Source organism: Ceratotherium simum, chromosome 15 (genome assembly GCF_057802395.1).
Source record: "Ceratotherium simum simum isolate JZ-2026a chromosome 15, ASM5780239v1, whole genome shotgun sequence".
Classification (NCBI taxonomy): domain Eukaryota; kingdom Metazoa; phylum Chordata; class Mammalia; order Perissodactyla; family Rhinocerotidae; genus Ceratotherium; species Ceratotherium simum.
In genome coordinates, this window is record NC_141914.1 from 61,320,817 (window position 1) to 61,338,842 (window position 18,026).

General features: G+C 34.2%; 1 protein-coding gene across 1 annotated transcript in view; it reads left to right on the top strand.

The window, feature by feature from the left end:
- The window catches only part of RSRC1 (arginine and serine rich coiled-coil 1), a 383,892-nt gene that overhangs the window by 1,511 nt on the left and 364,355 nt on the right, over positions 1 to 18,026 (top strand). Inside the window, exons 2-3 of the mRNA XM_087440107.1 lie at positions 6,520 to 6,722; positions 7,218 to 7,343. Of these exons, the coding sequence (XP_087296233.1) occupies positions 6,529 to 6,722; positions 7,218 to 7,343 (320 nt within the window). The 5' untranslated portion in view covers positions 6,520 to 6,528. The remainder of the gene's footprint in view (positions 1 to 6,519; positions 6,723 to 7,217; positions 7,344 to 18,026) is intronic.

Consider the following 18,026-nt stretch of genomic DNA (forward strand, 5'->3'; position numbering starts at 1 on the left):
AGCGGTTAAGTGCGCACGCTCCGCTGCTGGCGGCCCCGGGTTCGGATCACGCGCAGGCACTGCCGTACCGCTTCTCCGGCCATGGTGAGGCCACGTCCCACATACATCAACTAGAAGGATGTGCAGCTATGACATACAACTATCTACTGGGGCTTTGGGGGGAAAAAAATAAATAAATAAAATCTTTAAAAAAAAAAAAGATTGTAGTTTAATATACTAATGAATGAATAGTGGAGAAATATAAACTGTCATGTTCCTAGGAATCTTTATTGTCTCTAACAACCTGTTTTCCGAAAGATAACTGCTTCATGTACCTGCATTAGTAACTGGACAAAAGAACTACTCATGAATGCCTTTCAGCTCTCTTTTGAATGACCACATCTTGGCTCCACATCTTCAATCAGTCACCTAAACTTTACAATAAGATGTTTTTGTAAACTCATGTCCTACTGTAGTCATTACCTGTCATGGCTTCAATTCTGTAGTGGGAGTAGTTAGTTGGGTGAGATTTGCAACTATGAGACTAAACCAGGATGTACTTGAGACTAGAGAGAGAACAGAAAACCAAGAGCTGTAGTTCTGTCTCTGTGTTGCCTTTTCTGCTGACAGATAGATTGAAAAATTGTTAGCTTGTGGGACTCCTAAAAATCTGTGCTCAATTCATCATTCTCCTTATCAGAAAGAGCTATTAATGTGTTTTTTGCATGCATTGCACCTTACCAATTGAGTTAAATATAAAGAGTTCTTCCTTACTAGGATTGTGTTATATAAATTGACCATCATGACTTGAATGAGCAAGTAATTCAATTGTATGCTAGTGACATGGAAATCCAGAGGTAAGTAGATATCTAGGGTGGTGAGTAGGAATTCAGTACCTGTCGCTGAGAGAGAAGACAATGTTTGGATCTACCTCTGATTTGCTCTTAGTGTCCACATCCTTTTCTGAATGAATATTTGAAGTTAGCTGTAATAAAGAAATCTGGTGACTTTTTACTTTCTCTTATTAGATTAATTATACTTCAATGTAATTTTTCTGAAATGTAACTTACTTGAAAAAATATTTATAGTTTTATGACAGTGGTTATTCAACATTTTTTTACTTGATTCTTCTAAGGAAGGATTTTGTATCTTCCATTAACTTTTCTTGGTTAAATGTAGTCATTCTTCTATTGTGAATGAATTCTTTGGTTGGAATTAAAACAGAATAGTTTATACCCACCTCCCATTCTCTCTTTTTTGGTCACCAACAAGATACATTCTTAGATGTGTCTCATTTTCGTTTATTTCTACTTCTTTATGCCTTGCATCAGGACGTAATAAGCTGGACAAGAATGGAGAATGGAAATGACTGTAGGTACTGTAGAGCAGTGGTTCTCAAATGTTTTAGTTTTGGGATCCCTTTACACTCTTAGAAATTATTGAGGACCCCGAGAACTTTTATCTGTTTGGACTGTATCTATAAATATTGCCTTACTAGTAATTAAAACAGAAAGTTTTAAAATATTCCTTTATTAATCCACTTAAAAACAACAATAATAAACCCATTACATGGTAATATATTTAATATGAAGAATAACTATATTTTCCAAAATAAAACAAACTTAGAAAAATGGCATTATTTTCCATTTTTGCAAATCTCTAATGTCTGGCTTAATAGAAGACAGTTGTGTTCTTTTATATCTGCTTCTGCGTTCAATCTGTTGTGAGCACTTGTTTTGATTGAAGTATATGAAGAGAATCAGGATTCACACAGATATGGTGTTGGAAAAAGTAGTATTTTTATAGCCTTCTCAGATAATAACTTCTTTGATACTACACCACAACTTGACAAGTAGTAGTTTCTTAAAGGTTGGTTGCAATGTGGTATTTGAAACCATATCGATGATCTTTTCATACTCTATTTCATTTAAATCTATTAGTCTGTCTTAAAACTATGAAAGGATTTTTTACTCGTGTGTGATTCTGTGGCATCATGCATTGGCCTATTGGAAAATACTGGTTCACTGAGTTATGAATACTTTCCAAATGTTGACACCCTTAATTATATATAAAAAAAAAAAATTCCCATTTGTTAATATCACCACTGATCTCATCAGAGAAATCTTTAAGTACTGGGAAGCTGTCAGTCTCATGGTAGTGGATACAAGTTATCCAAAAATTCTAATTTTTGCTTGAGAGCTTAAATTTTATCATTGGCAACATATAATGTCAGTTTTCCTTGACGTGAAAGACTCCATTCATTTGTGAGAAAATGTCTGTCAAATACCCAAGTGCGAATAATCATAGTTCTTTAAAATAAAAATAGTTTCATGATAAAAGCACTAGTTCAACATGCAATTCAGTTGCACAAATGCTTTTTCTCAAGATAACCATCATCCTTCAGTATGTAGCAGCAGTTATGTGTATTTCCATTTCATCACACAGAATATTAAAAAGATGTGTGCTCGAGTTGAAATTTAATAAAATTAATACTTTTTTTTGCTGCTTTATCAAAGACATTCTTACGTGAAACTGCCTTTTTTTTGTTTTTTAAACTGTGTGTTGCAGTGAAGAATGCAATGACTACTAGTACAGTTTGGTGCCATTGCCTTGATTCTTGTTAAGGCACCAGAAGTTTTGCCTGCTAGTCCTTTTATATCATCAGTGCAAAAGTCAACACAGTGAAAAAGGTAAATCATGTTTTGGTACTATAATGAAAATAGTTTTGGCTTGGATCCCCTGAAAGGGTCTTAGGGACACCCAGGGATCTACAGACCCCATTTTGAGAACTGCCGTTATACTAGAATGTAAGCTCCTTGAGAGCAGGGCAAGGACTTTTGTCTCTTGTTCACTCATATATCCCTTATATCTAGGCTTGCTGTCATCCTAAGACTTTTTGCCTATCTCTAGTGTTAGATCACTTATTTTCTGAATCTGGGTCATCTTTGTTGGTTTACTTTCTTTTTAGTGAAGCACATGTCTCCAGTAGCTTCCTAAAAAAGGGTGAGTGTGAGGTATAATTTTGAGACTCCGTATCCGAAAATGTCTTTATTCTGATCTCGTATTAGATCAATGATTGGGCTGGAGGTAGATTTTTAGGTTGAAAATCATTTTCACTTAGAATTTTGAAGGCAAGTCTCCATTGTTTTCTATGTTACTTTTGAGAAGCCCCTATGCCTTTTATTGTGATTCCCCCATTTTTTCCTCTTTAGAAGTTTCTGGGATCTTCTGTGCAGTCACGCATTGCTTAACAATGGGGACATGTTCTGAGAAATGCGTTGTTAGGTGATTTCGTCCTTGTGTGAACATCATCGAGTATACTTACACAGACCTAGATGGTATAGCCTACTCCACACCTAGGCTGTATGGTACTAATCTTATAGGACCACCGTCGTATATGCCGTCTGTTCTTGACTGAAATGTTATGATGCCCATGACTGTATATTCCTAATATCTGAATTTTTATGACCTATGTCTGGTGTATGTCTTTTTTTAAATTCATTGTCCCAGAGACTTAGAGCAATTCATGTCTTTCAATTCTAGAAATTATTTTGAATTATTCTTTGGGTATTTTTCTTGATCTCTTTTCTCTGTACTTTGTTTATGGAATGCATATTAATTGGATATTGGACTTCCTGGACTGATCCTCTTTTTTCCTCCTATTTTTTATCTTTCTCTTTCTACTTTCTTTGAGTCCTTTGACTTTATCTTCTAACTCTGTTGTATTTTTTATAAATTATCGTTTGTTTAAATTTCAATCTTTCTCTCCTGTTCTATGGATGTTCCTCCTATTCTTGTTTATTGGATCATCATCTTGTGTGTTTCTGAGGATATTAACTGTGATTTTTTTTTTTTTCCTTGAAATTGTCTTCTGCATGTTTCTGGTTTACTATGAGTTGCTTTTTTTCTTTTTCTTTTGGTTTCTGTCTATTATGATGAAGCCTTTCATCATATGATTGGTTATCTTTTGTTGTATAATCACTAAAAAGTTAACAGAAAAAAAGTTTACAGAAAAAAGTTTACTGTGTTTAAGGTTTGGGCCTGTTAACTAATGGCCTAGGTTATAGGGTGTTTGGGTAAGGGCCTGGCCTTTTTTTCTGGGGACCTTCAAATGCTTACATGTCTTTTTTCAGGTACTGTTCAGTTTTTGCAAATAAGCCTCCTCTCCCGGAATTCTTGGATCAAAGCACACAGAGGGCTACAGTATTTACCATTAGATTGTAGACTTTCACTTAATCCCTTTAACTTTCAGTTTGACAACTCTCTGCCCTCTTTTACTGTGCTCTTGGACCTGGTGCTTCATTGTTTTGTCATTTTACCAAAGTGTACCACCTCTCCTGTTGGGATTGGGGAAGCTTAGTTACCTTTCTGGGTTGGATGGAGGAGGGACCTGGGAGATTACTTCTCTTGCAGACTTTCAACCAGTTCCCTTGTTTTTTAGTTCTATGCCTCATTGTGCCTACTATGGTATCCCGGGTCTCAAATTCCTGATCCTTTCTGATTTTTGCTATGTGGATTGGCTTTTCTCTTGTTGGAATTTGCCGCTGTTGCTTGGTGTTCACCTTCTTAGCTCTAAATCTTCCATCTGTTTTTCATTTCCTAAAAATTTGTTGACATATCTTGTCTGTTCCTGTTCTTTTCTCTTGTAATTTCTTTATCCTTGTGAATTTATACTTTTTTATCCTTTTACTCTCGTTTTAGTATTTTTTTAACTAGATAATAAGAACATTATAAAAACGAATCTTAATTTAAATGGTTATTTGTGCGTGAAAAATTCTTAACTGCTTAAAGGTGAAAACAAGAAAGGAAGAAAAAGCCAGGAAATAAGAAAACTTAGATGATCATTATCACTCAATTATGTACAAATTCCTTCATAGAAATACACACACACAGATATGTGGTTATATATTATATATAATGGATATTGGGTATGTGTGTGTGTATATATATATGTGAGTAGATATTATATAAACACATATTTAAAGATATATGTATATATATACTGAATATATATATATAATTGCATAATCATAGTATTTTGAAGCTGGAAATGATCATGGTGATCTTTTACCCAGTGCAGTTTCATTTTTCACTGAGCAAACTGGCTTAGATATGCTAGTGATTTACTAAAAGTTGCTACAACCAAGTCTTCCCAATGTTGTGTTGAACAGTAAAATGTTAGAAATGTGAACAACTTGGAGGTTGCGAACTATATTTAAAGTCTAATTCTGGCTCTAGATAAATAGCTAAAAGCTTTAAATTGAGTCCTGACAGTGATTTTCAACTGGTATTGCACTGGATTCAGGGAGGGGATGGCTTACCTGACGATTCTGAAAACAAAGCTGTAATTTAACACGTTGTTTTGTTTATAGTAATGATATTTCAATTTCAAATAAATATTAAAGGAAAGTGAGATTTTGTTATGTGATCCATTAACCATTTATCTTAAGCATTACACAGGATGGATCTTGCTTTTATGTGACATTGAAAGATAGCTGATATCTATTTTATTAAAAAAAATAAGATTGCATATGAGAATCTAAAGACTAACTTTAAAGTAAGACAAGTAAGCTTCTTATCAGCATTCCTAAATATAAAAGCCTTAAGTTCTATTTTTGTATGTTTTTTCCTTTTGTATACTAGGTATACATTACTGTAGCCATATAGAAAATAGTTAAAAAAAAGAAAAAAAATACCAAATTTCATCACTTAAATATTATCAATTGTTTTCATTTTTGCTCTTATTCATATGTATATATTTTCTTAAATTGTAGTGTCTGTGGATACAGTTTTAATAATGCTATAATGAATATCTTCATGAATATATCTTTCTTTTAAGAAAAACTTTTTAGATATATTCTTTTAAGTAGAATTGCTTTGTCAAAAAAGCATCAACATTTTTATGACTCTTTAATTAAATTGCTCAGTTGCTTTCGGGAAGGTTTATACCACAACTTTATATAGGTACTAGCAGTATGAAGATTTGACTGACTTCACAATAACCTCATCAACTTTGGTGCCTTAGTTACTATTTCCTCCCCCAAACTTCACAAGTGAAATAATGATAGTTTATTGTTTCAATTTGTACTTGTTGATGACTAGTGAGGTCAAATCTATTTAAAAATTTAGAACTTTCAGTGAGAAAAATGTAACTCTAAAAGATGGTAAAATATCTTTTATCTCTAGGGAATGTGAAAATGAAATTAGGTAGTTGATCTCTAAACCAAATATCATGTAATTAATGATAAATGCAACTTAAAATATAAGAAAATTGTTATAATGAACTGTCCTCAGGATTGACTCTTTTGAAAGACATTTGAAAAAATTTAGGACAAATTTCAATTGTTCATAAATTGTAAAAAGAATTAATAATCCTAGAAGACTGTACTAGAGCTGTTTCTCATGTCTTGTCAAAAAGCCAGGTATATTTAAAATTTTACTTTAAGACTTTTTAAATTTTTATGAAGTTTTACAAAAATTACTATATTAAATTTCATCCATTGTGCCATTATGTTTGAAATAATTTTCTTTGAATTTAAGCTTGTAGAAATGGGACGCCGGTCATCAGATACTGAAGAAGAAAGCAGAAGCAAGAGAAAAAAGAAACACCGTAGACGGTCATCTTCAAGTAGTTCTTCAGACAGTAGAACATACAGCCGAAAGAAAGGTGGAAGGAAGTCAAGGTCAAAGTCAAGGTCTTGGTCCAGAGATCGTCAGCCTCGCTCACATTCTTATGATAGAAGGTGATTTTTATAATTTTTACTTACACAGTAATGAGAGTAACATTCTTTAGAGTTCGTATGTTTTTGTACTTTTAATTTTTCTAAGTAAAACATTTTTCTTTTAGTAGTTATATATTTATAAGTGTTAAGTCCCAACTCAAAGGTTTTTTTTGACAGGTCCAGCCCATGGGTCTAGTGTCTTCATCCTTTGTCTGTTGTTTGTAAACAAGTAGGTATAAACTGGTATAGATCTCATACCATATTATCTGATAATATTTGGAAGGATTGTATACTACTTAAGACTCCCACTGTCTTAATTAGTAGCTGATCCAATCACTCACTTATGAATCAGTCATCTGACTGTTCAAGAGGAATAACATTTTATCTCTATTTGCTTCTAGAAAGGAGTGAGACATAGTGAAAATGAGATGATTCTTTAGAATCTAGATGATGTCTCTCTAATGCCCATAAAATTTTTTTATAGCAATGATACTTTTGATTATATTTTATTTTCAGACGCAGGCATCGATCAAGCAGTAGCTCTTCGTATGGCTCTAGAAGAAAACGAAGTCGAAGCCGTTCAAGGGGGCGAGGGAAATCCTATAGAATTCAGAGGTCTAGGTCAAAAAGCAGAACAAGAAGGTATGCCATGTCAGATATTTATTGCTTTGTAACAAACTATGCCCAAATTTGGTGACCTCAAAGCCACAATCATTTATTTTCTCACAATTTCACAATTGTGACTGAGCTCAGCTGGCAGTTCTGCTAGTCTCACCTGGGGTCGCTGATGTGGTTGTAGTTATCTGATAGCTTGACTGGAACTGGATGGTCCACTGTGGCCTCACTCATATATCTGGCATTGGTGCTAGCTGTTGGCTATTAACTGGGATACCTTAGTTCCTGTGTGGCTTCTCATTCTCCAATAGGCTAGGCTAGGCTTTTTCACATGATGGAGGAAGTATTTCAAGAGGGTAAGAGCAGAAGATGCAAAACCTCTTAAAGTCTAGCCTCAGTTTGTGAATGTTTGTGTCCCCCCTAAATTCATATGTTGAAGCCCCAACCCTCAATGTAACTGTGTTTGGAGATAGGGTCTTTACGGAGGTAATTAAGGTTAAATGAGGTCATAAGGGTGGAGCCCTAACCTAGGAGGGCTGGTGACCTTAGCAGAGGGAGAGAGAGAGCTTTCTCTGTCTTTGAGTGTGCACTCAGAGGAAAGGCCATGTGAGGACACAGTGAAAAGGTGGCCATCTGTAAGCCAGGAAGAGAGCCTTTACCAGGAACAAAATCAGCTGGCATATTGATCTTGGACTTACAGCCTCCAGAACTGTGAGAAATGAACGTCTGTTGTTTAAGCTGCCCAGTTGGTGGCATTTTGTTACAGCGGCCTGAGCAGACTAATAATACACAGTATCACTCCACTTGGGTTTTCTGGCTGTGGTCAGGTGCCAATAATACAGAGAATAGTGCATCTGGAGAGTGTCGTACATTTTGGGCAATTGTAAAAATTATCGCTGCATAGGATGGGGACCATGGTATTGAAGGACTTGATAAAAGTAGGCATTCAGAAGTTATTGAATGTTTTTGAACATAAGAGTATTAGGATAAAAACAGCATTTTAGGAAGATCAGTTTCTTTTCTCTGCTTAGTTCTTCATATTACCATTAGGCTCTTGTTGTGGGAGGGTATTAGCAGCCTGATTTTGTTATCTCAGCATAAAATTTTATAAATGTAAATGAATCTGAAGTTGGATAATAGCAAAGTCCAAATGTTTAGCTTTTCAGTCTTTGAATTATTTGGGCTCAGCCTACTCTGCTTTGTACACACTCCATGTGTAAGCTACTGTGTATCACAAGCCTTTGTTCTCCACACGTCCCTGAGTTGCTAGCTTTATGTCTTTGAGCATGCTCTTTCTTCCAGTTTCTTGCATTATCTCTACTTTGAGAAGTCTTCCTACCCTTTACTGTTCAGTTCTACTTAATCTTTATTTCTCTTCTTCCTTAAATCCTCTTTTGATTTTTATCTTTTCACTCCTAAGTCAAATTTAATCCATCGTTTCTCTGACCCACCATCACATGTGGTTCATGACTTGTAACAGTTATGTTATGAATATTATGCTTTTATTATTCTCACATCTTATAAATTCTTGCAAGAGGAATCTCTTAGCACCTAGCACAGTGCCTTGCTTAGGAGATATCCCTTGATTGAATGAATGATTAATTAGGGAAATGAAGTTAGGTAGAGAGCTAATTTTTGTAGCAAAGAAAAGTTTTATTGTTTTATTGATTTGTGGAAGGAAAGCTTTGTTTTGGATGCATTGATTTGTCTAAAAAGAGGCTGATTACTAGAAAACAACTTCAATTGAAATTTCCTATCAATGGGAACAGAAATAATTCATGCTTTTATATAGTCTTTTTCAGTTTATAGAATAGTTTCACATATACTGTATCAGTCAATCAGAGTTTGATTAGGAAAGCAGAAGCCACTCAATTCCAAGCATCAGAGTTTTAACACAGAGAATTAAACGCTTTTATAAGCTTTGGAAGGGCTTGGGGAATTGGGGAAGCTGTCACTGATTACTTCAGCCTGAAGCATGGAAGCTGGTTGTTTTCTCAGAAGCCACTGGAAATTTTAAGAACTCTCTCAGTTTGTAGCACCAGAGTGGCTCGTTCTCAAGAAACTACTCACCTGGAAGATGCGTCTCTACCCAAATATCTGCCTACAGCTGCCTCTAGAGGGGAATCTGGAGATGTTAATTTTTTTTCCTTTGCAAGGAAGACCTGAAAAGGAATGGCAGTGAGGTCTAATCAACAACAAACTATCCAGCACGCACACATTTATAATTTGAGTTTTGTAATTCTGTCAGGCTGTCATGCAGGGTAATACCTTCATTTTGTATATGGGGAAACAAATTCAGAGGTTTATTCAAAAGAGCAACTTCTCAGCCTCTTGCGTCGACACTTACTACTGCATTTAACTGCAATAACTAAATAATCTGGAGACACTGAAAAGCCCTCAAGTTTGAGAAAATACATTATCTGTGTGCTGTATACCATATTATTTTGGAAAATATATTTTAGCAATTTATTCTTCAAAATGTTTAAACGAAATGAGTTTCTAGATTAATCTTGGTTTAACAAAAAAATTGAACAACTCATTCCTTGAACAGTTGAGATAATGAAAGCTTTAAATAGAGAAGATGTGAGAAGTAGAGAAGTAGTGAGTTTTTCATAGAAAAAGTACCGTACAATACAATTTTAAATCTGAAGGTGTGTTGTAAAGGATCTCTGTGCTTTTTAATAGAAAAGAGTGATTTCAGTCATAGAAAGTCGAATGCTTTCAGAAAACTTGGTTATTACATATGTAAAAAATAATTGAGAGATGAAGCATGTTCTGGGGGATGGCAGGAGGAGGGAAGTCAAATGTGTGAAGTTTGCTGCAGTTTCCATGGATAAGTTATGGAGTAATGAGGTGGTTATGCTATCTAATATAATCTTTATGTTCTTCTCAAGGTACTCAAGTTGGGACATGTATCAAATCACTTCCTTTTGCAACAGTGAGAAACCTACTCCTTTTACCCACAGTATATTTACTTATTTCATCAATTCTAGAATATACAGAAAGTAGTTTCAGAATTGCTGATATACAGCACTGTGAAAAACAAACTTAAAAACTAGAGTTCAGTATTTTCTGGTTCTTTTTATCTTTACTATGAGGGTGTATAGTTCTCCTCCCCACTTCATTACGGTTAGTTTCTTCGAAGAGTTAGGTTCATTTGTTTCTGTTTATATTTCATTTTAAGTTTTTTATCCCCCTAAATTTTAAAATTTTATTTACTTATTTGTCTCCCCCTTTTTTTAGTGTGTAAAACATTAGTATGGTTCCAAAAGATAGCACTATATTAAAAGATGAACTTAGAGAAATATCACTCCCCTTCTCTCTCCTTCCTAACCACCCGCTAGGTTACTAATCCTGTTAGTTTGTGTTTAGCTTTCCTCTGTTTTTTTTTTTTGATGAGGAAGGTCAGCCCTGAGCTAACTTCCGATGCCAATCCTCCTCTTTTTGCTGAGGAAGACCTGCCCTGGGCTGACATCCATGCCCATCTTCCTCTACTTTATATGGGATGCCGCCACAGCATGGCTTGACAAGTGGTGCGTCGGTGCCCGCCGGGGGATCCCAACGGGCGAACCCTCGGGCTGCTGAAGCGGAGCACGCGCACTTAACTGCTGCGCCACCAGGCCTGCCCCTCCTCTGTTTCTTTTTAAACAAAGTAGTAGTTATATCCATGGCACACTGCAGATACTTCGTTTGCTTTTTCTGTTTACTAATATATCTTGGAAATTGCTGTATATAAATTAATAGTAATTGTATTCATTTTTTATAGTTGCTTAGTACTTTATTGTGTGGATGTATCATAATTTGTTTTAGCCAGTCCCTTAGGTATGGGCATTAAGGACACCACCAGTATTTTGCAGTTACTAAAAAGCTGCCATGAATAACCTTGTGCATGAGTATTTTTGTATTGTTGGAGGTATATCTTCAGGGGAGTCGCCTAGAAGTGGGATTACTGAATCAAAAGGTAAATAAGTTTGTTGTTTTGTTAGAAATTGCCAGATTCCTGTCAGTAACATATGAGAGGCCTGTTTCCTCACAGCCTCACCGATAGAATGTGTTGTCATTTTTAAATGTTTGCCAATCTGATGAGAAAGGGTATTTTAGTGTAGTTTTAGTTTTCATCTCTCTTTATCATAAGTGAGGTTGGACATCTTTTCATATGTTTATGGGCCGTTTTTCTCTCTTTTCTGTGTGTGAATTTTCTCTTCATGTCTTTTGGGTTTTTGGTCTTTTTTTCTTCAGTTTTTAAGAGTCACTTACCAGATATATTAGCTCTTTAGCTGTGATACATATGGCAAATATTTTTTCCTAGTTTTTCAGTTGTCTTTTGACTTTGTTTATGGTATTATTGGCCATGCAAAAGTATTTTTCTTATATGTGGTCAAATTTATCACTCATTTCTTTCATCTCATCTTTCCTTATATTCAGATCATAGAGAAATTCTTTCCTTACATCCAGATATAGAGGAATTCATATTTTTTTCTAGTACACTTGTTTGCTTCCCTTTTTACATTTAGATCTTTTATATATTTGGATTTATTCTCACCTATGGTATGAGGTATGGATTTCTTTCTTTCTTTTCTTTTTCAATGTTTTCTTGGCTATTCTTTTATTTTATTTTATTTTTTTTATTTCATTGAGGTCATATTGGCTTTCTTGGCTGTTCTTTTCATTTGAACTTTATTTTTTTCATATAAACTTTGGTATTAACTCATTTAGGTCCATTAAAAAAGCTTGTTGGCGTTTTTATTAGGATTTTATTAAACTTATAAATTAAGGAGAACTGATGTCTTTATCATGTTGAGTTGTTCTAAGAGCAAAGGGATGGTTTCTCATTTGTTCTAGTCTAGTTTTTTTGTGATTCAGGAGTGTTTTAAAGTTTTCCTCATATAAATTTTGCTCACTTCTTGCTAACTTTATTCCAAAGTATTTTAGCTTCTTTACTGCTATTATAAATGAAGTTTTTCCTACTATTATAATATCTACATAGTTATTGTTTCTGTACATGAAGTCTACAGAATTCTATGTTTATTTTTTTCCAGCTTTGTTAAGATATAATTGACATATAACATTGTGTAAGTTTAAGGTGTACAATGTGTTGTAAGTTTAAGGTGTACAATGTATTGATTTGATTCACTTACATACTGCAAAATGATTACCACCATACCCTTAGCTAACCTTCATCACATTGCATAATCACCATTTCTTTTTTGTGGTGAAAACATTTGAGATCCCTCTTAGAAACTTTCAGGTATATAATACAATATTATTAACTATATCATCATGTTGTACATTTGATTCTCAGAACTTATTGATCATATAACTGGAAGTTTGAACTCTTTGACTAACACCTCCACATTTTCTCCACCCCACAGCCCCTGGTAAACACCACCATTTTAGTCTCTGTTTCTGAGTTGGGCTTTTTTAGATCCCAGATAGAGGTGAGATCGTACAGTATCTGTCTTTCTCTGTCTGACTTATTTCACTTAGCGTAATGTCTTCAGGGTCCGTGCGTGTTGTCACAAATGGCAGGATTTCCTTCTTTTTGATGGCTGAATAATATTCTATTTTATATGTACATATCACATCTTCTTTATCCATTCCTCCATTGATGAACACTTTGGTTGTTTCCATATCTTGACTGTTGTGAATAATGCTGCATTAAACATGGAAGTGCAGATATCTCTTTGAGATCCTGTTTTCATTTCCTTTGAATATATAGCTAGAAGTGGGGTTCCCTTTTCGTCACATTGCCAACACTTGTTATCTCTTGTGTTTTTGATGATAGCCATTCTGAGATGTGAGGTGATATCTCATTGTGGTTTTGATTTGCATTTCCCTTAGGATTAGTGATGTTGATTATCTTTTCATGTACCTGTTGGCCATTTTTATGTATTCTTTGGAAAAATGTGTATTCAGATCCTCTGCTTATTTTTTAATTGTATTGTTTATTTTGTGCTGTTGAGTTGTATGAGTTCTTTATATATTTTGGATTTTAACCTCTTATTAGATATATGATTTGCAAATATTTTCTGTTATTCCGTAGGTTGCCATTTCATTTTTTTGATGGTTTGCTTTGCTGTACAGAAGTTTTGTAGTTTGATATAGTCTTATTTGTTGAGTTTTGCTTTTGTTGCCTTTGCTTTTGGTGTCAAATCCTAAAAATCAGTGTCAAGACTGATGTCAAGGAGCTTACCCCCTATGTTTTTCTAGGAGTTTTATGGTTTCAGGTCTTATGTTGTCTTTAACCCATTTTGAGTTGGTTTTTGTGTATGGTGCAAGATGGTGGTCCAGTTTCATTCTTTTGCATGTGACTGTCCAGTTTTCTCAGCACCATTGTGTTGAAGAGATTATCCTTTCCCCACTGTATGTTCTTGGCTCCTTGGTTGTATATTAATTGACTATATACGTGTGGGTTTATTTCTGGGCTTTCTGTTCTGTTCCACTGATCTGTGTGTCTGTTTTTATGCCAGTACCATACAGTTTTGATGACTGTAGCTTTGTACTGTTGTTTGAAATCAGCAAGCATGATGCCTCCAACTTGGATCTTCTTTTTCAAGATTGCTTTGGTTCTTTGGGGTCTTTTGTGGTTCCATACAAATTTTAGGATTGTTTGTTCTATTTCTGTGAAAAATGCCATTGGAATTTTGATAGGGATTGCATTGATTCTGTAGATTACTTTGGGTAGTATGGGTTATGTTAATTTTATCTCCTGCTACCTTACTCAATTCTTTTATTGTTTGAATTAGTTTTAGCATTTTCCTCTAGGATTTATCAGATATACTATGGTATCGTCTGCAAATAGAAATAGTTTTACTTCTTTTCCAATTATTATTCTTCCGTTTGCTTTCTTTTATCTAGTTGCATTGGCTTTTATCTCTAGTAAAATATTGGATAGCTGTGGAGATGATATACATCCTTGTCTTTTTTCTGATCTTAGTGTAAATGCCTCTAGTGTTTCCCCATTAAGAAATATGCTGGCTCTAGGGCTAAAGTGTATACATTTTGTCATGTTATGAAAGGGTCTATCAGTTCTTATTTTTTTTTGTCATGAATGGATATTGAATTCTGTTGAGGGCTATTTCATCATCTTTGGATATAATCATACATCTTTTTTTCCCTTAGATCTATTAAGGAACTAATCTTGCATTTCTGGAATAAATCTCCTAGTGTATTATTTTCTTAAGGTAGTGTGGGATTCTGTTCACTAATGTTTTAATGTAGTACTTTACATTGATATTCATATGTGATATTGGTCTATCATTTTCCTTTTTTGTACCGTGTTTATCAAGTTTAAGTATTATTGTTATCCTTGCTTTATAAAAAGAATTGAGAAGTTTTCCTTCATTTTTAATGCTGTGGAATGATTTGTGGAGCATTGGGACTATCTGGTCTTTGAAGTTTTGGTAGATTTGTGAAACCATCTGGTTTCATTTTTTGTCAAATGGTTCGTTGATAACTTTCTTTATTTCTTCAACAGAAGTTGGTCAGTTTAAACTTTATATTTCTTACAGGGTTAATTTTGATAAATTGTATTTTTCTAGTATATTATCCATTTCATCTATATTTTGAAAATTATTTGCCTAGAAGTCTGCAAAGTAGACTCTGATGATTTAGAATTTAATTTTCTTCTGTTTCAATGCTTGTTTTTGTCTTGTCATTTGTTATTTTGTATTTGTGCTTTCTCTTTTATTTGATAGCTAGTGAATTGTCTATTTTTGTTATTTTTTTAAAAATTGATTTTGATTTATTATTTAGATCTTCTGTTTCTCTATTATCTACCTTTTGATTCCTGCTTTTATCCTTATTTCATGCTTTGTGCTTTGTTTTGGTTTACTTTGTTATTCTTTTTCTAGTCTTTTTTTTTTTTTTTTTGTGAGGAAGATCAGCCCTGAGCTAACATCCATGCCAATCCTTCTCTTTTTGCTGAGGAGACCTGGGCTTGAGCTAACATCCATGCCATCTTCCTTCACTGTATGTGGGATGCCGGCACAACATGGCCTGACAAGCGGTGCGTCGGTGCATGCCCGGGATCCCAACCCCGGGCTGCCAGCAGCAGAGCACGGACACTTAACCTCTATGCCACGGGGCCAGCCCCATCTTTTTCTAGTCTTTTGAGCTGCGAATTTTTATTTGTGCTTCATTTCTATTGATAAAAATATTTAAGGCTATGAATTTTCCTCTAATAACTGTTTCAAATATGTCTCATACATTTTTTCCAACATACTTTTATGAAAAACTTCAAGCATACAGCAAAATTGGAAGAAATTTACAGTGAATACTCAAATATCTACCACTTAGATATTACTATTAACGTTTTACTTACTTCATCACATCCATCTATCTATCCATTTATCTCTTCCTCTCTCTATCCATTAATTAATTCATCCTAATTTTTGGATACATTTCCAGTTGCAGACATCAGTAGGCTTTCCCCCTTAAATACTTCAGCATACTAATCACTAAGTAGAGTTCAGTATTCCTTTACAAATTTTTTCTTTTGAAAACAAAAAGTTTGAAATTTTTTTCCTTTGAGGCAAAATTTATGTGCATTGAAACACACAAGTTCTAAGCATGTGCTCGCTGAGTTTTGACAAATGCATACACCTGTCAAGATGTAGAACGTTACTGTTACCCCAGAAAATTCCCTCACAACCGTTGCCGGTAAATTCCTGTTTATATTCTCACAGGCAACCACTGGTTTGATTTTTCTCTGCCATAGATTAGTTTTCATAAGAGTGTTACAGATTTTTATTCAGCATTCTACTTTTGAGATTCATCTGTGTTATTGTAGTAATGTATGTTAGTAGTATATTCCTTTTTATTGTTGAATAGTTTTCTCTTATATGGATGTATCACTTTTTTTCTAGAATTTTATGTAAATGTAATCATATAGTAATATTTTGCATGTGGCTTCTTCTTATTGTTATCATAACGCTTTGATCTGGTCATCACTACTTTGTTCCTTTTTATTGCTAAATAGTGAGTAACATAGTTTATCTATTTTCCTGTTTATGGACTCCCAGGCTATTTCTGTGTTTGGCTATTATGAATAAAGCTGCTATAAACATTTCTTTTTCAAGACTTTTTGTGGATTTCTATATTCATTTCTCCTAAGTAAATGTCTAGTAGAGGAAATTCTGAGTCATAGGGTAGGTATCTGTTTTAGTTTTATAAGAAATAGTCAAATAGTTTTTCAAATGGTTTTCCATGGCTGTATCGTTTTATATTCCCACCAACCATGTTTATGAGTTCCAGTTACCAGCTCACCAACACTTCGTGGTGTTAGCCTTTTTAATTTTAGCCAAAGTGATGGGCTTGTAATGGCATCTTATGGTTTTAATTTGTATTTATGGTTTTAGCTTTTATGTTTGTGTCTATGATGCATTCAAATTAATTTTTTTATTGTCGTAAAAAACACATAAACTATAATTTTTAACAGTTTTTCAGTATACATTTCAGTGTTGTTAACTATATACACATTGGTTTACAACTGATCTCTAGAACTTTTTCATCTTTCATGACTGAAACTCTATACCCATGGAACAATAACTCCCATTTTCGCCTTCCTCCCATCTCCTAGCAATCACCATTCTACTTTCTGTTTCTATGAGTTTTATTGCTTTAGACAACTCATATATAAATAGAATAAATAGAATCATGCAGTGTTTGTCTTTTTTGATTTGCTTATTTCATTTAGCATAATGTCCCAAGTTTTATCCATGTTGTGACGTGTGACAGGATTTCCTTCTTTTTCTTTATTCAAATCCACCAATGGACTTTTAAGTTGCTTCCACATCTTGGATATAGTGAATAATGCTACAATGAACACAAGTGTGCAAATATCTCTTAAAGATCCTGTTTTCACTTCTTTTTGGATATGTACCCAGAAGTGGGATTGCTGAATCATATGATAGTTCTATTTTTAATTTTTTGAGGAATCTCCATACTGTTTTCCATAGCAACTGCACCCATTTACAGTCCTACCAGCAGTGCATAAGGGTTCCAATTTCTCCACATCCTCACCAATGCTTGCTAACTTTTTTTTTGATAGTGGCCATCCTAACAGGTGTGAGGTGATATCTCTTGGTTTTGATTTGCATTTCGCTGATGATTTAGTAATGTTGAGAATCTTTTCATACGCCTATTGGCCATTTATATGTCTTCTTTAGAGAAATGTTTATTTGAGTCTTTTGACCAATTTTTAATCTGATTTTTTTTTGTTAATGAATTGTAGGAATTTTTTTTATATGTTCTGGATATTAACCCCTTATCTGTGTATAGTTTGCAAATATTTTCTCCTGTTTGGTAGATTGTCTTTTCACTCTGTTGATTTTTTTTCCTTTCCAGCACAGAAGTTTTGAAGTCTGTTGTAGTCCCATTTGTCTATTTTTGCTTTTTGTTACCTGTGCTTTTGGTGTCATATGCAAGAAATCATTGCCCATTCCAATATCACAAAGCTCTTCCCCTATGTTTTCTCCTAGGAGTTTTATAGTTTTAGGTCTTATGTTTAGGTCTTTAATCCATTTTGAGTTAATTTTTATATGTGGTGTAAAATAAGGGTCCATCTTCATTTTTTGCATGTGGATATCCAGTTTTCCCAACATTTATTGAAAAGACTCATTTCCTTCTTGTGTAGTCTTGTTACCATTGTCATTACCGTTGTAAGATCATTTGACCATATACATGAGGGTTTATTTCTGGGCTCTCTAT